Source organism: Xiphophorus couchianus, chromosome 3 (genome assembly GCF_001444195.1).
Source record: "Xiphophorus couchianus chromosome 3, X_couchianus-1.0, whole genome shotgun sequence".
In the NCBI taxonomy this organism is placed as follows: Eukaryota; Metazoa; Chordata; class Actinopteri; order Cyprinodontiformes; family Poeciliidae; genus Xiphophorus; species Xiphophorus couchianus.
The window spans coordinates 15,269,704-15,291,616 of NC_040230.1; the positions used below are offsets into that span (position 1 = coordinate 15,269,704).

At 38.8% G+C, this 21,913-nt stretch overlaps 1 protein-coding gene and 1 pseudogene across 4 annotated transcripts; both read left to right on the plus strand.

The window, feature by feature from the left end:
• The first annotated feature begins 1,100 nt into the window (after positions 1–1,100).
• Positions 1,101–14,387, plus strand: pbxip1b (pre-B-cell leukemia homeobox interacting protein 1b). 4 transcript variants are annotated; one of them, XM_028012697.1, is made up of 12 exons: positions 1,101–1,231; positions 5,327–5,404; positions 5,730–5,805; positions 8,003–8,076; positions 8,294–8,366; positions 8,460–8,597; positions 9,360–9,569; positions 9,684–9,707; positions 10,252–10,304; positions 10,574–10,684; positions 10,840–11,074; positions 11,203–14,387. In XM_028012697.1, exons 2-12 carry the CDS (start codon positions 5,354–5,356, stop codon positions 12,657–12,659), a joined length of 2,502 nt encoding a protein of 833 aa, XP_027868498.1. In that variant the 5' UTR covers positions 1,101–1,231; positions 5,327–5,353; the 3' UTR covers positions 12,660–14,387. The 4 variants fall into 4 exon arrangements, with proteins under 4 accessions (XP_027868498.1, XP_027868499.1, XP_027868497.1 ...); XM_028012698.1 differs by having other exon boundaries at positions 8,294–8,597; positions 10,840–10,930; XM_028012695.1 differs by having other exon boundaries at positions 1,106–1,231; positions 8,294–8,597.
• A 1,822-nt stretch (positions 14,388–16,209) lies between these two features.
• Positions 16,210–21,877, plus strand: LOC114142234 (protein S100-A11 pseudogene; annotated as a pseudogene).
• Positions 21,878–21,913: the final 36 nt, after the last annotated feature.

The window sequence follows — 21,913 nt, forward strand, 5'->3', positions numbered from 1 at the left end:
CACAGTGCTTTTCTGGGCCTTGTAAAAAATATAAAACTATTATGAACTTCTTGTAGAGTACCTCTAACATTTTATAGTTTTGCTTTGCCTGATGTTACACATTTACTTTACAGCAAAGCTCAGATTGACGGGACAATGTCTGTGAATATCAGTTTGTACGTTTCAAATTTATTCAACTCTGGAGTTTTCGATAAGTCAGTCTTACCCATGAAAATGATTTGATTTAAACTGTTCTATTGTTGATTTGTTTGTATGTTTTGAGTTGTTCCATTGTGGAGTGTAAGTAACCCTCTCACCCAATCCTCAAGAGTTTTGCTACTCTGATCAGCTTCCCTGTCCCTATTGAAGTAAAGGCCACAGCGTGATGCTGCTGCCACCTTGTTTCAGTGTAAAGATGGTGTGTTCAAGTTGATGTAGCCTATTTGATTTTGATTTAAGATTGACTGACAAGCACAGCAAAGAAAATCTTGCCTTTCTAAACAGACAAGACCAAGACTTTTTCCGCATGGCTTGTGACAACCGCAATCTGAAATTGTCATGGCTGTCTTCTGCCAATGGCTTTCTTCATATCAACAGATTGTCCCACCTTAGCCATGAATCTCTGCACCTCCTCCAGAGATACCAAGGGTCCTCTTCGCTGCTTTGTAAATTAATTCTCTTTTTGACAGGCCTGTGTGTTAAGGTGGAGAGTGTTGGCAGGTGTTGGGTTGTGTCCTACTCTTTCCATATTTGGATGATCAATAAATTGAACAGTGCTCCATGTTATGCCCAAAGCTTAGGATATTGTTCTGTAACCTAACCCAACAGTTTTATCCCCAACTAAATGCTGACACACTTTTTAAAAACATTTTGAAAAACGTGTAATTTTCATTTCATTTCACAATTATGTGCTGGTTTTTCTTTGCACACCAAATAAATCTTAATCACACATCCTTGGGTTTGCGGTAGTAACGTGAAAACAATTTAAAATAAGTTTCGCAGCGTCCACACCAATTTGTCAAACAACCTATGAGAGTGTTTTTCGAGGAAAACTGAAACTGGGCTTTCATTGGCTCCGTGGTACGACAAAGGGGCGGGACTAAAACGACCTCAGAGTGTGATTGGTCAAGTGGCGTGTAACTCATTGAGTTCAGACTTCACCTTCAAAGTTCCCAAGTTGGTTAGAAAGAGACTGAACAGCCTGCCGTATCTCTCACATTCTCCCGGGTCTGGAGTAAAGTTCCCCAACACGGTAAGAACGACCTGAATTTGAATGTTTCTTACTCATATTCTGTTGTCTGTTTATTTTAACCTCTAAAGAGCAGTTGTGCATTATTCCTCTTCACACGGCACCGCCTACGTCGTTTCACGTTTTCATGGTCGCTCGCTTCAAAAGGAAAACTTGTTTGTAATGTTTTGATGTCACCGCATTAGAGGAACAATATGGTTACTTTTGATATCCATCCAATATATTGAAGGTATACAAGTCTTTGTCACATTCCCAAAAGTATCCTCGATTTTTATTTTTTATTTTTAGCTTTTATTCAACTTTAGCCATCCTCAGTTGACATTTCCTGTCTCATCCGCACATTCAGACTATTATATTTGCGTATTATGAATGCATATCGTGGCTGCTTTGCATGGGAGCCTCTAAGCACAAGTTCCTTTAGTGTTTGCTTCACTGTTACTCTTAAAGACACATCCTGTTGTGTCGTTTAATCTCTTGACCTTTTTTGGTCATTTATTTTCCCAGGAGAGATCAGATAAGATCCAGTGCTGCGACAGTTTTCGTGTTTGTATGTTTTAGTCAAAGGGAAAAATAAATATATTGTCATCTGTGCACGTTGCATATGATGCACGCAAGGGAAAGTACTGAGTTATGTTTATTTGAAGAAGTAAAGGGACGTCAGACGGAGCTGGGAGTTTACTGAAAAGCAAAAGGAAGGCTCCTTCTGTGCATAGGGAATACATTTGAGTTTTAACTCTTGAAATTCTAGATTAAATATGCATTTTCTCTGAAAAGCATCAAGCTTTATGGTGCACGTAATCCTTTTAAACCTGTCCTTAGACTAGACCGCTGCCTCTCTTGCATTCCCTGTGGCAATCTTCTGCATGCTCCCTCTTCTTTTCTGTCTCTAGTCAATCTCATAGAGGCTAAATTTAGCTGCCATCTATTTAAACCATTCCACTATATGCTCCACAATGCTCCTTGTGGGGCCCGAGGCTAGATCCGGCAGACTTCTCTCGGGAGGAACTGGATTAGGAGACCTAAATTGCGCTGGGAGAAAATTGAATTTGTGTCATTATCTTGCTATTGTGGGCATAAGTGAGGTGTCTCTTCATTTATAGATCACAGTCAGATGACATGGGTTAAAGAAATGACTGCGTAACATAACAATATTCTTCCAGAATGTATTCTGAGCGTTATCTGTTGAAATTATATTCTCTCTGTGTTCTTAAAAATACGGCAGACATTTAAATTGTGCTGCTTAGAGGACATTTATTGAACAATCTAATAACTTTGAAACGAAAGGCGTCTTGAGCCTCTATCTTCAGAATACTGCAGGCCTTAGTTACCCGAGTCTGTGCCAAAACATTTCTCTGCTAGCCAAAAGCCAGGGTGCCCACAAGGCCTCCTGTGCTCACAAACTACTAATGAAGAACTGAATTCTCCTAAAGCAATAAGACTTCCTGCACACACACAGACAGACAGGCCCAGTTTCACTAAATGTTTGTAACAGTTTACAGTAGGTTCTATGTTAGTAGAATGGGTGAGGCTGAATAGCAAATGCTGGCATCCAAATCCTATGCTTGTGTAAACAGATGTAAATGTCTTAAAGCTGCAGGCCACACAGGGATTGTCCTACTTGTCGATTATTTTCATTTTGTAGCTCAGCAGTTTGTTTATGAATAATAATACACAAAGAGAAATCTCCTGTAGACTATAATAAATAAACACAAACTCTGAAGTGATTCCTCTTCAGACAGGCTTTTTGCCCTTTTGAGTTTGATAAATAATCTTTTAATTGGTTTGATTGCTTGCACACACACACTGTTTTCTCAGCTTAACGTTTTGTTGTTAATCCATCCACTCTTACAGATGTGTTTGTGTATTAGGATAACATTGAAAAGTTAATTTACTTCTTTCAGTTCTGCATCAGTGCAGCATGGCATGGAGGCATTGTGGTTCAGCTGAGGTGCTCAGGAAGCCCAAGTTGCTTTGATGGCACCCTTCAGGTCATCTTCATTGTGGGTTCTGGTTCCTCTCATCTTCCTGTTGACGATGCGTCAGAGGTTCTCTGATCTCATATCTAGCTAACTAAGTTTCTTTTGCACCTTGTACTATCCTGCTTTTCCTTCCAATCAATTTTTCATTTTCTTCTACAGAAAAGGATGTTTGGGTGTTTTAAGATGCTACAGCTAAGTCAGATGGATGGTAAACCGTGTGTTATGGAAAAAAACAGAATTTCTCATTTAATTTTCAGTAGCTGGATAAACTACTTTCTATTTTGGTTCCATTTTTATACAGATCCCTAAGCAGACAGACATTAACACCTTTAAGTATTTATTTATTAATCACATTCATTGCAACATTTACATATACTATTGTATGTTATTTGTTTTCTTGGTATCATGCAGCCATACTTGTTGTTAGGATGACACGTCAGCAGTTTTCCCAATAATACTGTGGGCCGGTTGAACCATTAATGTTTTATCCGTTTTTTTTCTTTTTTTTAATTGATCTTATGTTCTATTTTCTGAGAACACATGGAAATATGACTTATTTTCTTCATTAATTTACTATATAAATGCTGAAAAAGATATTGCACTATGTGTAATGTGTGTATACAGTTTCAGTTCAATTACTAATTTGATAATTTCTTGACATCCACATATTAATAAATATTGTATCTAAACAAAAATGAGATCCCAGCTTTACCAAATACCAGGTTATATGTTTGAACTGTTTAGGAAACAGTTCAACAAACATCAGCACTGCCCTTTTTAAAGTTTGGAAATTCTGAGTTACTGATGCCCAGAGAAAATCTAATCATTTCATTGTTGCCCAAAAAGCTTATCAAATGAGAGCTGTGCATTAAATATTCCCTTAGCAAATGTCGAGTTGAGTTTTTGTGTGTTTAACTGTTGAGTTTATCTTAACAAAAAAACCACCTGAACGTCTCTCACCTTTTGAGCTGGAAATCACTTCATCAAATGTTCTTTTGTAGAGAGAACAGAATTGCTCGTCATGTTCAAAGTGGAGGGAAAAGGTCAAATGAGAAGCTACAATCATTTTCACAGCAGGTGTAATGATCCAGTGGGATAAAAACACCCACTCTGACTCCAGAGAATTACAATTTAGCGTGATGACTTGCTGTAGAGAAAAATGATCTCATATTTTAATGAATGGGATTCATATTTACCTAAAGTATCAGAAGAAATGAACTTTTGCATTATTAGCATTTCAGCAAAGGGAGCTATTTAAAAGCTCCCTTTGTGGAGATGTATTTGCTCAGCCTTCAAGTGGACTCAGAACTACATACTTTTTTAGTTTTTTAGTAAAAACCTTTATGTTTTCCAAGGACACACATTTGTGCCGAGACTGGCCAAACTCTTATTTCCAGCTTATTTTTCTTCGTCACTCCTGTAAAAGTGAAACGGAAAAAAAAAAAATCACCCGGTTATTATTAATGTCACAGCTGCCATATAACTCTTGACCAGAGGTATGCAATCTCAAGGTTACCATCAGGCTGTTTTGAAAGGATTTTCTTTCTGTAGAGGAGAGCTAATAAAACTTTTGACATTATTATTATTTTTTTATATATCAAGGTTCCTGTGCTGGCTTGGAAAAAAATATTTCACTGTTTTACAGATCTAAATAAGGATGGAAGAATAAAATGAAAAACACTTGTATTTCCATATTTTATTGTCTTTTCATATCATTGAAACATCTGAATATTTATTGTTACATATTTTTTGTCATAATTTTGTCTGCTTATCCATCATTTCTTCTGTCCATCAAATCAACTGTCCATCCATCTATCCATTATTATTCATTTTCCTTCAACTGGCTTGAATTTGTAGGTTTTTAGACAGAGACGAATAAAACGGATCTGGAAAGGTATAAAATTTGAATGTGTTGGAAATCATGTCTCACCATGGTTTTGTCCGTAACTAGAGTGTGCCAGCTTCTGCTTGTACCTACAAGTGGAGGGAGAAAGGCTGAACTCCTGACACAGACACTATTAACAGAAGAGCACAGGCTTTCCTCACTCTCCACTCACTACATTTCGTGGAACTATTACTAATCACGACATTTGTTCTCAATGCTGGTGTTGTGTTGCAGGAGACAGGCGAAGCCTCTGGGGGGGGCATGTCTGGGGGCGGTGCTGCCAACAACAGTTGGACCATCCTCACATCTGAGGTATGATCACTTTGAAATGTTAAGCAGCCATGCATGACCTTATTAAACACGTCTCTGAAAAAAGAGAGCTTTGTCCCAGTTTGTTTCTCTTTCAGGTCACCTGAATATGAATTAGGTTTGTGTCATAATGTTTGTAAAACATTTCTAATGTGAAAGTTGTAAAAAAAAAAAAAAAAGAGGGGCGTTCTGTGTTATTAATTATGTCAATAAAAGGTTATTTAGTATCAATAAAAATGGTTTCTGAATATTAAATTCACATTTTAACATAGCAATTTTTTGATAGGTCTTTAATCAAGTGGTAATGACTCTGCCTCTGTCATCATAGGAGACAGTTGCTGAAACCCTGAGGCCCCTTGCAGAGGGAACAAAGCAGCATGAAGAAAGCCACACATCTGCCACAGGTCCTTTTTACAGTATGCTTCATTTATGTGACCATTTTTTTAATGTCCCACAGAAACATTAATAGGTTTCTGAGGTGTACAATATATTGGTGAAATGTCAGGTTTTGTGATCAACAAATTAACTGACCCCTCCCTTCCTCTCATAGAAATCTGAATACAATCTGAAAAGTAGACCCTAATAAGTCCAGTCAAATTTTCCTCTATCAGGCTGCTTGAGCTCATTCCAGTTATTAGAGAATCTGATTAACCTGGAATAGTTTTTCTGTCATTACTCTCTAGAAGATGAAGTGATGGAGATACATATAAACTTTAAAAAAATAAACCCTGTGTTTTTCTCATTTCTAGAGAATTATAAACGTGACTAAAGAAAAGGTTTGAACACCCCAAAACATTTAACCTTTTAACCCTAACTCTCCCTCCCCATAAAATCCTTTGTTTCTTCCTTTGTCTAAAATCGCTTCACTAAGACACTTCTAGTAGCCATTTACCAATCTCAGAGGACAGTGTGTCCTGCTCCTCACTTTTGGTAAAAAGTGAGGAGCAGGCTGCGCATTTTCTTGCAAATGCGCAGCCTGTTTTTAGTAACCCTGCAGCGTCTTGTGAGATCAGGATTTGGGTTTTTAATGTGCCCAAGACTTTCTTACTTTTTAATTTTCAGTAGATTTGTGGTGATTTCATTGGTATGTGTTGGGTCATTGTCATGCTGCAGGGTCCAGTTCTACTTCAGGGTTAATATTTTTACTAGGGTGACCAAACGTCCGTATTTCCCGGGACATGTCTGTATTTCACGTCCTGTCCCGGGCGTCCCGGGTTGTTTTTAGAAAGTGAGGAAATGTCCTGTTTTTTTAAATTTCCTTCATTGGACCATTAAATTTACAGGCACTAGGGCACTGCGCACGACACTGCGTGTCACGTAATCCTTGAGCCGCGTCAGTGCGGGCAGCCCTGTTCTTAATCAGAAGATAGATAGCGTGGCTGTCAGTACGCCAACAACAAAGCGCAAATGTATGGAGTTTTCCCGCTTTTAGAGTGCGCCCAAAGTAAAATATGGTCACCCTATTTTTACAGATGTGCTGAGATTTTCCTCAGGCAGCTCTGACGATAATTATAATTTATAATGGATTCTGTGATGATGAGCTGGCATAGTTCTGGTGCAGCAAAGCATTCCCAAACAACGATACTTCAAATAGTATCTGGTTCTCTTTCTTTAGTTAGTTTTAGTTCATGTCCAAATAAGTCTTTTGTTTCAGTGTCTAATTAGCTATACACTTAGGTGTCCATGAAGAACTTCTAAGGTTTTGGAAGACATTTTTTCAGCATGTTTCAGTCATTTTACAGAGCAAAGTTTTATGGGTGTTCTGTCTTTGAGATGTTGGCTGCAGTTTCTGGTGTCCTCCACTTATAGACTTTTTTCTTTTTTCTTTAATGAGCTTTTCTTCCGAAGGCTTCAGGCAACTCTTTCACTCGTGTTATTCTCTCTCACTTTAACAGTTCAAATATCCTTTTTTTTTATGAAGAGGTAAAATTTGCATATGACTAACTCAGGATAAGGTGTTGGACACAAACATCATTGTTTTTCTCAATGAAACACAGCCTGCTTAGTTACCTGATTTGAATTTTTAACATAACAAACTGTCACTTCAAAAAACTTGCGTAACCATTAATTTGCTTCAAAGAAATTACATTTTAGTGTAATCGGTTAAATAAAATTACTTAATAATTTGTAACTTAATTTCAACAGAAAAAGTTGATGAAACTACTTAATCTCAGCTCCATTGAGAGATGTACAAAACTTGTTCACCCATAAACCTGCATCAGCTAAATCATGTTCCTAACAATAATGAGATTGATGAGGTGATGGAGAAAGAGACGACTGCTTCAGGTCATTGTAAACACAACATTGTTCTGCAATCGTTTAGTTGAGGGCTCTGTTTTATTTTATCGCCTCAGTCTGTTTACATAAATACATTTCCCACTCTTTAATGATGATAAAGACCAGTCAAACTTTATACTATTTGAGCATCAGTTTCCTCTGTTAATAAAACTAAACCCATATCCACAATCATTTTGGCCAAAGGTGCTTGAGGTGCCAAAGTTTTACAACAGTCTGAATGGTTCCCTTTCAAGAACTGACTGTTAGAAAATGTTGAAGTGCTTCTTTAAATGCTTCCTCTCCTCTGTTTTCTTGATGAACCAGGATCTGGAGAGAAAAATCAGCCTCCAAATAGCGCCGAGTCTGCAGAAGAAAGGCTCCCAGAGGAGGGTTACCTAGTAAGACACCATAACTCATAACACCGTATTATCTTTCAGTACTGTGTGCAATAACGCATGGCTTTATTTCTATGCATTTCTAACTAGCCAGTAATCATCTTCTGATTCTTGCTATTTAGTAATATTCCTGTTTAGAGGGTCACTTATTTTTATTTTGTTCACTACCCACTGACTCAAGAGTTTTGAACTTTTTAAAAACAATCATTCTTTTCTCTAGGTTTCTGAAGATCAAAATGCAGATTCCAACTCAAATCCTCCGTCTGTGGATGCCTCTGGCACCTTGGACCATGGTAACATTGAGAGCAAAACTGAGGGACTGACGAGGTCTTCCCCTGACCCGGATTCGTCCTCTGACTCCTACACCCTCCTAACGCCTTCCCTAGATGGGCCCCCAAACTCACTGCTCAGCACAGAGACTTTTGGAGGTGCAGAGTTTTCACCCGCAGAAGAGGAACTTCGACAAGAAGAAACGCTTCATCTGCAAAATAAGGAGGAGCCACACCAAGAGGGACAGCAGTCCGGTAAGTGTTGCTAACGACAGTTATCCACCACAGTTATTTGCAACTGCCTGTTTATTTTAAATTTCTACTAGAATGCTCCAACCGCTTGGACAAATCAAATGTACCTTTGACTAGCTGTTTCATTTTATTTATTCATTTATTTTTTATTCAAATTTTTATTTTTCAAATAATACATAATGCCAGGAACTCTTACAAGGTTCCTGGAGTCTTTGAAGGGAAAAACAGGCCCACAGCACTACAGATCCTAGATCATACTCAACAGTGAGCAAGAATTGCTTTTACTACTTCCAAGTACATACTTCCAGCCGAATAATTTCCCATGTCCTAAGGAACGAATCCCAAACTTCTTTCTTGAAAATGACCATGAGTTCATTGTCCTCCAGTGACCTCTACAGTCACAACGTCTCAGTCTAAGGGAGAAAGTTTGGATGTGGTAAAGCAGGAAATTCACATCATAGATGTTCAGCTGACAAATCTACTGCAGCTGTGTGATGCCATCATGTCAGTATGAAACAAAATATCTGACTAATGTTTCCAACATCTTGTTGAGTCCATGTCACAAGGAATGAAAGCAGTTCTGATGGTAAAAGCGGGAGCAACCCTTTCGACAAGGCGTACCTAATATTAAAGTGGCTGTTTGTATGACATTTATATCAAACTACACATCTAAAGATTGTGTAGTTTGTAGTAAAGCACAGAAACGTCATTTAATAGGTGTCTAAATTTAGCCTCCTTAAAGATTCCTTTCTGTTGTCTGTTTAGGAATTGGTGAAAGGACAGAGGAGGGAGAGTCAGTGGAGAGGAGGAGAAAGTCTCTCCTGGAGCAGATTGGAAGAAAAGAAGAGGAGGAGGAAGAAGAAGTGGAAGAAGAATTTCAGGTGCCACAGCGAGAGAATGACGGCGTGTTCTCTCTTAACAAATGCATCCTGGCTGCTCTCATTCTGTTGGGGCTCGGCACCGTCTTTTTCTCTGGTGAGCATCATCTGTGAACCTGTTGCTATGGTATTTTAGACTTGTGTTTATGTCAGAAGCAATGACTAACGAGACTAAAGGAGGCTCTGAGACTGAGGTGTATTATGCCTGCAGGTGTCTTCATGGACTTCGATGAGGGTAGGTTGTTTTAGTCCTATTGTGTTTGCATCTAAGTAAAATAATTCAGCTTTTCTTGGCCACAACATGTTTGTGAACATGCACGCAGAATTAAAGGACTTTGCATGGGATGCTTTTTAAAATTCACTTTAAAAGTCCGTTTTGCTTTTCTTTTGGTTTTGGAAGAGGGATGTTTGTTTTATACTGACATTGATATTAAAATTATGCATAAATTAACCACACTGAATCATAAAGGATCCCGGGCCCTTCACATCATGCTTATTGTCACTGGCAAAAGGACTTTAAAAATTGTATACACTTTCAGGTAAAATAGAAAAAGATGTATATGTGAAGACTTGGTATACAGAAAAGCAAGATTTGCACATTTGTATCCAGAAATCTGCAGACTGCCCTCTTTTCCCCATTTTAGAAAACTTGATGTTGGATTGGTAACTTGGGGTTGAGGGGTTATTACTTGTGCAAGTTGGCTTGTTTGCTAAAAATATGATGCTGATTTGAAAGCAATCATCCACACTGACCTGATACTTTCCATAATGATTTGCAGAGGGTGACTATACAACAAGGGAACTGAAGGATACAGAGGCACCAGGGAAACAGGTCAGACTGATGTTCTCCTTCTCTGTTTTTATTGGCGTCACTTTTAATCGCTTTTATCCATTATCAACAACATACTACATGCATTCTGTAACATCATGAAAGTCATAAATAATGACTTTTAAAAACACTAGCATTTTCTGTGCTGTGCTTGTTGGGCAGCTTTGTATAGCAGCAGTTCACCTCAAACTTCTGCTTCCTTAGAAATGTTTTCGGTATGACAAGGCATTTTGAATTCAGACTGTTTTTCTCTGTTTGCAATTTGTTGACAGGAGTGGCTTAGTCCCGAAGTAGCTCCAGGTTTAGATCACAACAGCCCCCAGCTCCTGAATAAGTTAGCTGAAGGGAACCAGCAGATTTCTGCACTACAAGCTCAGCTTCAGGTGTGACTCCATTCTGTCCAGCGCTTCATTTCTCCTTAGTTCATTTTATTTATATATGTGTAAAACAAATGTGTGTCTTTGCGTAAATGTGTCAGCGAGTGCATAACATGCTCATGGGAGCTTCTTTACCTTTTCTTTTTTTTCCTTCCAACCAGGCACAGAAAGAGGAGCTAAAAGTAGCCAAGGAGCAGGCAGCAGAGGGAGAGGAGCAGCGGCTGCTCTGGGAGGAGGTGGAGAAGGAAAACAGTAGGTTGAAGACAGAGACTGCATCTCTCCCTGTCCTTCAGAAAGAGAACGACAGGATGAAGAAAGAGCTGGAGTCTGTCCCGGCCCTACAGAAAGAGCTAGAAACCCTGAGATCCACTGTGACAAACTTAAAACTCTCCCCAGGTACAAGAGTTAGGAGGCGAAGGGGATTAGTTACTAAAAACAGGAAGGGAAAGCAGAGCAAGTTTATTCTTTCTTTTACTTTTGTTGCAGACATTGTGTTGCTTTATTGACTTTTGTATCTCTTCCAGCAACCAGTGATGCTGATCAAGCCAGCATGAAGCATTCTACATCACCACCTAGTGACCAAACAGAAGATGGCAGGCAGGGTTCAGCTGGACCACCTGGAAAACAGCCATGGAAGACTTGGGGAGATCAGAGGCAGAAGAAAGATCCAAATAAGGTTAAATATGAAATAAATGACAAAAAACAGCAGAAGGGGAAAGATAAGTCTGTCAGGAAGGAAGGAGATGGAGAAAGGGGAGACAAAATGGAGTGGAAGAAGGGAAAACATGAACATGGGAAACTTGAGAATGACAAAGATAAGCCAGGTAAGAAAAAGAGGCAAAGTGATGAGGCAAGTCCTTGGAAGCAGAAAGAGTTAAAGAAAGAGAAGGGAGGAAGAGGAGATGATGGTAGACAGTTGGAGGACAAGGAAGGTAGGAAAGAGTTGAAGGAAGACAGAGAAAGGAAAAAGGGAAACTTTGAGAAAGTACATGAACAGAAAGAATGGAAAGGTAAAGAGAAAGACGAGTGGCGAGGAGGGAAGAATCGCAATCAGAAGCTGAAAGGAGAGATGGAGTGGAAGAAAGGGAAACATGGAGGCAAAGAAAAGCAGGAGAGAAAAGATTGGAAGGAGAAAGGAGATAAGAAAGACCCTGAGTGGAAAGATAAAATTGGTAAGGAAGGGAAAGGAAAGGGTGAGAGGAAGCAGTGGGACAATAGCAAAAGTCAGGGTAAAGGAAGGACAGGGACAGATGAGAGGAAACAGTGGAATGAGTATGAGAGGAAGAGCAAAAATGGGAAAGAAGAGAAGAAATTCAGGAGGAAGGATGAGACTTCGGAACAGTTTAAGATCAAAGAGATGAAACTGAAAGAGAAAAAGCATAATGTAGACTGGGAAAAAGACCAGTCACACTCCCTGAAAAAGAGAAACAACGAACATGAATTTCCAGGTAACCATGGCCACAAAGAAGAGCACTTGTATGGTGAGCGAAAGCCCCATCACACCCACCCCAAACCTGTCGTAGGACAACCAGAATACTGGCTCCAACAGAGACAACGCCTCCAACACGACCTCAAACCACCGCAGCAGTGCGACACGCTGGAAACCTGCGCCGAGGCGGAGGGGCTCCTCCCCGTCTCGTTATCAGAGTTCGACTCTGTACTGCAAACCTATCTAACCAAGATAGAGGAGGCCGGAGTAGATGGATCCAAAACATCAGAGCTCAGAAAGATCGCCTTGGAGTTTTTCAAGGATGGGATGTTTGTGCACAACCAGAGGAGCTTCCAGGACTTTGTGGATGATCTGTCGGATATTTTGGAAGACATGGTGGAGGATGGTGATGAGGAAGATAGTGACCTGGAGGATGAAATGGAAGGGTTTGAAAAGGAAGTCCTGAAAATGTTTTCACTTCCAGGAGGCAGGGAGAAGGAGAAGAGGATTAAAGGTGAATGGAGGAAGGAGAACAGACAAGAACGTGGCTGAGTATGATTTGATAGGCTGGAGGACACACTTTCTTTAGGACCACAATTACTTCAATGTGTTTATCAGGCAGTCAACCAACCCTTCTTTGTGCCACTACCATCTGTTAATACATTTCAGTAAATTTTAAAATTTTACTCTTGCTCATATATTCACTGTATCACACAGGCTAGCCAAGCTTACAAGTTCTAATGATTTTAACATCTACAGGCTGATATTTTTTTGCTTATTCTGCTTTCCAAATAGCTCAGGCCACACCTGTTTGGATGGAGAACATCTGTTAACATCAATTTCCAATTCCCAAACAATTGGATTCTCAATTGGATATAAACATTTTTTAAGATGCTCTGCTCTAAGTCAATTCTTGTAGATCCAGCTGTACATTTTTAGGGTAATTCTGCTGGAAGGTGAACCTCCATCTGCTGCCTTTAAATAGATTTTTTTTCCCCCCAGAATTGCAGTGCATCTCTTTCCCCATCAACTCAGTTTTCTTTCCCTGCTGAATCAGGCAGCCCCACACCATGAAACTGCCACCACCAATTGTGTTCATGGTGTTTTCAGTCTTTCACTTAGAATTTTGCATGTAGGTCAAAAAGGTATGTTTTGGTTTCATCTTAACAGGGCCCCACATCTTTGCTGTGTCCTCTACATGGCTTTTTGTAATGTGTACACTGAACTTAATGTTTACTTTCAAACATTGCTCTTTTCATTCAGTAACGTCTTTAAAATCAAAAGCTGGGTCCAGGTTTTTGTATCCAGATACTTCAGATTATGTAAACATTCACTGGTGTTCAAATATCCTGTTTAGTAATGTTGAAACTTAAACCTGCTGGAGCAGTTTGGATGTTTTGAACTTAGTTTCTAGAATTTAATATTTTTTTAAATTATTATTTAAACACTTCCTGCTTACACGGCACTGTGCTCTGTTAATGTTTACTAAAGCTCCACTTATTGGAGATACAGGTTGTCATATTTATTCATCACTGTTTTGTGGGTTACTAAACCATTAATATTAAAGCAGGCTTCAACATGGGTTATTTAAGAAAGTTGGATAATTTATGTTTGAGAATTTGGCATTAATTTGTATTGTTTGTAAATGTTGCATCCAACATGTTTTGCCTAGAAGCGCATTTAATTGTATTCTTACAACAGGCATTGTGTGGAAAACAAATGTTGGGCACTTAAGTATGGGCATGTTCAGCAAGTTTGCTTGTTTTTTATGTCTTTAATTTAAATAGGTTGTGTCACTTTAAAATTTTTGTTAATTTCTGTATGTTTGCACACTCTCTCATTGTGGTTCTTTTGTCATGTGGAGAGTTTGAGTTCAGATGTTTCTTGTTGCTTCTGTAACCTCAAAGAAAATAAACTTTTTTTTTTGTGATCTTTGGGTTTTAACTCATCAGTTAAAATATTTTCTCTACGGAACAATAAATACAACCAACCAAAAATGTGTTTGAAATTTTAGGTCCCAATAAGTGAAGACTGTGCTCATTAGTTTTGATAATCGTGGAGGGAAGTCTAAAAATCTTGATGATGAATTTTCTGCCTTTTGAGATCTGTTCAAATCAACCTTGCTTTCATAAGCTTTGCCATTTAATTTTCCTCTATAAAAGTGATATGTAAGTCAGCTCCCTATGTGATCCATAAGCATAAGGTTTGAACTTCCCCCAAAATATTCATTTAAATTGATCAATTGTGACTTTTAGTAAATAAACCTTCTCTTATCTTTTTGACCCTTCAAAAATTCCTGACTCAACTTTCTTGCTGTACACAGAAGATTGCAGTCATCCTCCTCACATTAACTTTGGCCAAGGTGAGATCTTAATCTAAAACTCAGAGGGGCCTGAGCTTTCTCTACTGCTGCTGCTCAATTGTGGAATAATCTACATCTGAACACTAGAGAGACTGCTTGACCGTCTGCTTTTTAGTTGGTGAGATGTAGTTTGACCTTGTTCATTTGAACTGATTGCATTGTTTAATCTTTCTTATTCCTTTGTCTTCTGATATTTTTGTGTTTTTACGGTTTGTTGCCTTGTGCAGCACTTTGATTCAGCTGCCATAGTTTTAAAGCGCTTCATAAGTAAAGTTGGACTGACAGTCCGAATGGACTGGAGGATAGCAGTTTGGAGAAGGGGTGGCCTTTGTGTTTCAGAACCGAGGCGTTTCTCCACAGACACATGGGTTAAAAATGATTTTCAGGTCAGATGGAGGAAACATTGAGAGTTCTTGCTAACCAGTCTGATGTTTCTACCTCTTAGGCTTTTAGGCTTTTCCTGCATTTACCAGTTACTTTTCCACCACATTAGCTAGAGTGTTATCTATTTGTCTTGCCTGACCAGAGCACCTTCTAGTTTGTCGAAAACTGGAAGCTGAGCTTCAAATGGCTTCCTGCTGCTCTTCCATCAAGTCCAGATTTGTAGAGTGTGTGGAAAAATTATAACTTGGCTGCCACATTTAACATTACTGTAGAAAATGTTTTACAAGTTTCAGTCATATCTGGTCCATATGTTGTTGATGTTTGGTTAACCTTTCTGTCAAGGATGTTCATTTTGTTCCTACTTCATTTTAAGCAATGGATATTAAGATGTCTGAGAAAATACTCGGGTGGAATAAGAAACCGATTGAGTAGGTGAAAAAAACCAGACTGCATGTTAAGTCAGGACCTTTCCAGCCTGTTGATCATTGCATTTGTTTGAGATGAGGAAAATGTTGCCTGTAGTAAATATGTAGCTTTCATTATGAAACACAAAGAGGTTAAATATTTCTGAAGAAATAGAACCAGTAGTGGGATAGTTGCCTGTGATAGTTGACTGTGTTGCCTTGCAGCTTTTTAGCCTGTGGTTCAAATGTCAGCGGTGAACTTCTTGTGTTCTGCTCCAGTTACTTTGGTTTCCACTCACATATTAACAACACATGTGTCAGGTTAATTATTAATTTCCCATTGTGTATGAATGAGCAGCCTTTTGTCTCTGTGATGGAATATCCATCGGTCCAAGAAGTCGGACTATCTCTGTCCTGGTTGAACTTTTAGAAACCTACAGTTTATTTGCAAAAGCAAGCACACCCTTTGTAGTTCTTTTTCTATTTCGTCAGATTCCAACCAAATACCAGTAGTGGTATTTTATGTTCAGGAGCAGCACAAAATAGTGTGTAATTGCATAGTAAAGGGGAGAAGATACATGATTTTTCCCACCTACAAATATGATCAGATTTGTGTACATTTGTAAACTGCCTTTGAGTCAGTATAGAGGCACATTACCGTGCAATAGTATATTTCTCCTTGCACATGGAGACAGATTTTTACCATTAATTTTTGCAAAAGGGTTCAGACTTAGACTCAAGTCTTTTGCAGCCTCCAAAAAGTCTTCCAGGATTGTGAGTATTTAGTCCTTCCATCTTCCCATCAACTGACCAGCTTAGTTGTTCCTCTTTGTAAAAAAGAACATACTCACAGCATGATACTGCTGACACCATTCAAGGTGTGTTCAGGTTGATATATATACAGTATATTAGAGTTAGTCAGCTTCTTTCACATGGTTATTGTGGCCCTGACATGGCTTGCTGGAAGTTGAAACAGTGAGTCAGTAGGTTTGCAGTTGTGTGATAGATTGAACACATCTCTTCGGGATGTTTAAAGTTTGAGATATTTTATATCTTTACCCTGCTTCAAACTTCTCCAAAAACGTTCTCCCTGCTCGGTTCCTCGGTTTTCATGATGCAGCTGATTCACTAATGTTCTCTTACGTTTACAGTAAATACATTTTAGCTTTTAGATGAAAAATACGGGAAATGTTTAAGGGATATGAATACCTTTGCAATGTACTGTTACTTTTTTTTTAAAAGAACTCTAAATTCAGCCCCAGCTGGAAAATATTAATAACAAAGCAGCTCTCATGTTTGCCCAGTGGAAATATCTTAATGAACCATTTAGTTTTGTTAGCTACTGCCTTCCTCTTCCTCTACAGCAGCTATGGGAATGTAACGAGGGCCGTACGCTGCTATTTTAGGTAAAAAGTGATATAGATGTGCATGTCTGTGTAACAGCCATTCCACTGAGCTTTGAAAGCGATGTTTGGGGATATGTGGATGACAAAGCCAATGTGCTTGTTAGGACAAAGTTGCTTCCCTAATATGCCAGTTGTGCACATCCTCTTTTCTAAGGTGAAACCCAAGTGCCTCATTCTCAACAGTTTCTGGAGCCCAGACTATGTGATCATCAGTGATAAACTGCTTCTGGTTTGCTCTGCTGCATTCTGCTCACAGTTTTGTGGACATAAAAAGAAACTTGTTTTGCTTTAACTGTGTGAGCTCTCTTAAAAACTACCCTATGTGCTTGCACACATTTTTGCTCATTTAACTTTTGTATTTCAATGCTTATTTACGGCCTGCTTGTAGAATAAATATTGGTGTAGATTTCCAGTCATCCTAGACATAAAATCCTAAATGTTTAAGTAGAAGGAAACTAGAGTTCTCCTGTTGCTTAAAGATATTCTACTTTCTGTCCAACCAGCTTTTTCAGTGCTGAACATGGGCTGAAAGAATCAGAATTATAAGTTGCGATCAGAATTTAATGGGGACTTCAGGACGTTAAGGTCATTAATAAAACCATTATAAGGACCCATTATTCACTACACCTACGCACTTTTCAAACTCTGATTTTTGTGACAGTAAATTTACTCGACTGCCACCAAAATGACTGCAGATGGCTAAATTGTGACAATATCAGAAATTTAAAGGACTATAAATAAAGAATAACATTTAAATTCACAATCAAAATAAGGATAGATAGAAAAAAGAGGCATGGACTTCAAGTGAGGCACCTTTGCTCTCACAATAAAACTGAGGAAGGACTCGTTACTGGGAACTGCTGTCCCAGTTCAAGGCGTATGCTGGTAGAGATGGTTCCTCTGACATGCTGAGCAGGGACGAGTTTCAAAAACTGGTCAAGTCAGAGCTTTCAAGCTACTGGAGACGAAAGCAGTGACATCTTGTCCGTGTTTTCATTATTCCCCTACAGCACGTGTCAAACTCAAGGCCCGCGGGCCACATGTGGCCCGCTACGTCATTTTATGTGGCCCTCTCCCCCCACCACCGTTTTACAGCTCCATTGATTGACTTAAAATAGGTTTTGAGCACGAATTGACTACAAACTACATATCCCATAATGCCGTCTGATTCTTACCAGCCAACATTACGGCTTCTCGCCACTAGAGTGCAGCAGAGTCACCTCAAGCTGATTATTAATTTTCCCAGCGAATAAAACTGAAACATCAACAAGCTAAAGAGCCAAGTCCCGTGATGTTTCAATCGAGGACTTTTACCGTCTCCTGCCGCCTGAGTTGATGCCACAGCTGCGACTCCATGCAGCTCGTGTTTTGTCCATGTTTGGAAGCACCTATCTGTGCGAACGGATGTTTTCAATAATGACTTTAAACAAGACCAAGCACAGATCGCGCATTACTGACGAAAACCTACACGCCATTTTGCGGATCGCCACAGAATAGAACTAAAATCAGACATGGACGAACTGACCAGGGGGAAACGGTGCCAGACATCCGGCCAGAAAACATTAGTAAGCACGAACAAACTAAATTTAAATAGAATGAATGTAAAACCAAAACTCAGTATACTGGAGTATGCATATAGTTTATTGATTTTGCTTGTGTTTTGTTTATTTACACAACACATCACAATGAGGATGTGTGTGAGTTGGTGACAGGGTGAAGAGGATCAGCGTTGTGTTCAAGGACAGGCAACATCACCTCATTGTTTGGTTCTTATGTGAAATACATGTTCGTTGTGTAATAAATAACGAAAAAGTTTTGTGAATGAAGTTGAGAGTTGATATCAAAACTTGTTTTTATTCTTTGTCTGCTTATCTTTAAAGCAGACAAAGATTAATTTTCCCAGCGAATAAAACTGAAACATCGACAAGCTAACAAGCTAAAGAGCGAAGTTTAGCTGAGCAGTTTAAAAATATTGTAATTTTTAAACTGAGCAGTAATTTTACATCCATGTAAACTCAAATGTAATATTTAAAACTTGAATACATAAAATCAGTTATTTAACAATATAAGGTGTTGTTTAATTTATTTTTAACATTGTATTTTCATACATTTATGCTAGGGTTGCCCAAGTCTAGTTTTCCAGACCAATCACTCTGCAACTTTAGATGCGTTCTTTCTCTAACACACCTGGATCATTGACTCATTCATAGGCCTCTACAGAACTGAGTTGCTGCTATTGAGGGAAGTCAACTTTTTGTCTGGGGTATGTTTTAGCAGGGACGCATCTAAAAGTTGCAGTCTGGTGGACTGCACTTGGGCATTCCTGATTTATACGGTCAATGTGGCCCGTTGAGGGTGGCCAATATGCTGAAGTGGCCCTTGGTGAAATTGAGTTTGACACCCCTGCCCTACAGAGTCCTTACTCATAAGGGGCGTAACACTGAGCAGGGACGAGTTTCAAAAACTGGTCAAGTCAGAGCTTTCAAGCTTTGTGAAGGTAGGAGAGGAGCAGCTGAGATGTAAGGATTTTTTGTGTCACTGCTTTGTAAAGTCTGATTTGATCTGCTTAACTTCAAATTTTTCCCTAAAAGGCTAAGATCAATGGATCAAGTCAAGTCAGATGGCTCATTTCTTCTTGAAGCTGGAATATAATCATATATTGATCTGGTATTAATACAAATTCAATTTTCAAATGATTATTTTATTTATTAGGAATTTTTTTTTATTTAAGCCAACTGAAAAAATGGTCGTTCTACCTTTGGCCATCAAACATTTCTATGAATGACTTTTTGTCCATCTCTTTTTGTAGATTTATTTTAATTCAAACACATTGTAAGGTTTTCCTGCATGAAGGGCATGTTTATGCTGCCTCTGCCTCTCAGTCAGATGTACGCTCAGTTTGACTAGACGACTCCAAAACATACATTTTGTTTTCTGGGCTGTTCAGAGGTTAACTTGTTTGCAAACTGATGTCTGGATATTCTTAGTTTTTTTTTACTTGAGAGCAGAATGTATTGTTCTGTGAATTGCAACAACTAGTTTCAGGCCAGACATAGTGGAAAACACAGCCTCCACAAAGTTTCCCTTTTGTCTGTGTCAGACCACAAAATATTTTCCCAAAAGTGTTGAGGATCCTCAAGATAGTTTTCAGCAATTGTGAGATAGGCTTTTGATAAGCCAGGGGGGGTAATTGGTGGCTTTTACCTTGGAGCTTTTCCATGAATTGTTGAGTCTCTTTCTTATTACTGTTGATGAACACTGGCCTTAAATAAAGAATATGATGTCTTAGTGCTTTAGATGCTGTTTGGGTTATTTAATGATGTTTGAAATGAGTTGTGGTAACTTTTGCCAGCTAATCCTGAGAAGGTTCACTATTGTTTCACATTTTCTCCTTTTGTTGGAAATGGATCTCAGTGTGATTTGTTTTTGAGATCTTTGTGCCTACTTCATTTTTTTCAACAGTAAACACGTGATTTGTTGACTCTACAGATTGGATAATAAGCACGGCTGTGTTTGACAGAACGAAAGGTTTTTGGATTTGAAGAAGGGAGCGATTACTTTTCAAAAAGGCAAAGTTGATTTGGCTAGGCAAAAATGTTTTGAAACAAGTAGGCATGATTAAAAGCAAAGGCAGAATGTATCCGTGAAGGTCCAAATAGTTTTATCACCATAGTCCAAAACAACAACCTTAAAAAATTAAGGTGGAAAGCTTTTCCACGCAGCATTGCTTCTTGATACTTTTAGAGATTTTTCTTCCCTTCTTATTCATGCTTAGTCAAAAAAAAAAAAAAATCATATTGGTGAAAAATGTGCGTGTTCTCTTTCAACTAGTCAATTCTTTGTGTTTTTGTTTTTGAGCCGACTAGATATTCAGATGTCAACTCATGTACAAATAAAGTATTGACACAATGTTTGTTGTTATGTTTTGAGTTGTCTGGCTTTTCATTGAAGGCAGTGAGCTTTTAATAAAGTTGATCATAAGACTTCTTCTTCCCCTGCAGCTGCATCTTGTCTGTGTGTTTTGAACTCTACACTTACCGTAATAATATTTGAGAAATTACATTGTATATTGGCTTCATTCTTCAAAACATGCGTCCATGTCCATGTATTTTGAACATCTACTTTGCAGTTTAATAAAATAAAACACATGAGAGGAAGATTGTATGTATAACAGTTATTTCATGGTGGGGAAGTTAAGTCTTAATGGGCATCATCTGACTGCTGTGCACGTCATCAATTATGTGAATCGTAGCCATGACATTTCATGCAATGCTGCACAATTTCCATGAAAGGAAAAAATGATTCTCATCTATAAAAACAAGCAAAACAATGAATTTCATACAGAGAGAACTGGCTCCGCTCATTGCAGCCACTCGTGCTGTAAGACTTTCTGTTCCTTTCGCTTTGCATTCCTAACAAGAATGCCCACTGACAGAAAGTAGCTCTTCGTGAGGCCTAACAGAGGATACAGGGCTGCCTTTTCCAAGTGTGGAAAATTCCATGGGTTTCCTCTCCGTGCAAGGCTGAGATCATCCACAGCAGCCACACGGTGGTGACAGAGCCAGGGAATCCTGTGCCAAACCAACTCTGCTGATGCAGCATGTTTAAAGGCTTTTCTCATCCTGATTGCTTGTGCCAGTGGCATCGCCTTACCTCTGACACTTTTCTACTTGTGAGATTTTTTTTTACAAGGTCATCTGTTGGCTGTCAAGGTTGTGTTTTGTAGTGACTCACACATGTGTTTTCCTGTTTTTTCCTGAAGAATGCTGGCGACCCTGCTGCCATTGACCAGCTCATGAGTTCATTGGACCAGAACAATGATGGAGTGTTAAGCTTCCTGAAGTTCTGGCAGCCGATTGGGCATCTTGTGAGCAAGCATGGGGGGTTCAGCCAATAGAGCGTCTTCAAATACTTTTTTTTTTTAAGTTTAATGTGTGCTACTGAACTTTCTGTGTGCCATGGAAGAAAAGGGAAATCCTCCAAAATGGAAATCACCTCAGCCAGTTTCCTCAGCTTAAGAGGCCAGTGAGTTTACTGACTGCACTAACAAAAGAAACTGTTTAAATTTACTCAGTTAAATTGATTTTTAACATTTTGTAAAAACATTTTAAGGGTACATTTCTAATGATGTCTTGATGTTGAACATATGTAAAACTGCCAGCTAAAACTGAAATTTTTAAAAAGCTTAAAAGTTAATACAATTTTAAAGATTAAGACACTTGTGTTTGTGTGGTTTGTCCTCCCACATTA

Excerpts from the sequence above, each read along its gene's own strand:
- pbxip1b (XM_028012695.1), top strand. The coding sequence starts at position 5,354 with ATGTCTGGGGGCGGTGCTGCCAACAACAGTTGGACCATCCTCACATCT. Across the intron at positions 8,598-9,359 it reads CCAAGAGGGACAGCAGTCCG|GAATTGGTGAAAGGACAGAG; the intron begins GTAAGTGTTGCT and ends TTGTCTGTTTAG. Across the intron at positions 10,305-10,573 it reads CAGAGGCACCAGGGAAACAG|GAGTGGCTTAGTCCCGAAGT; the intron begins GTCAGACTGATG and ends ATTTGTTGACAG.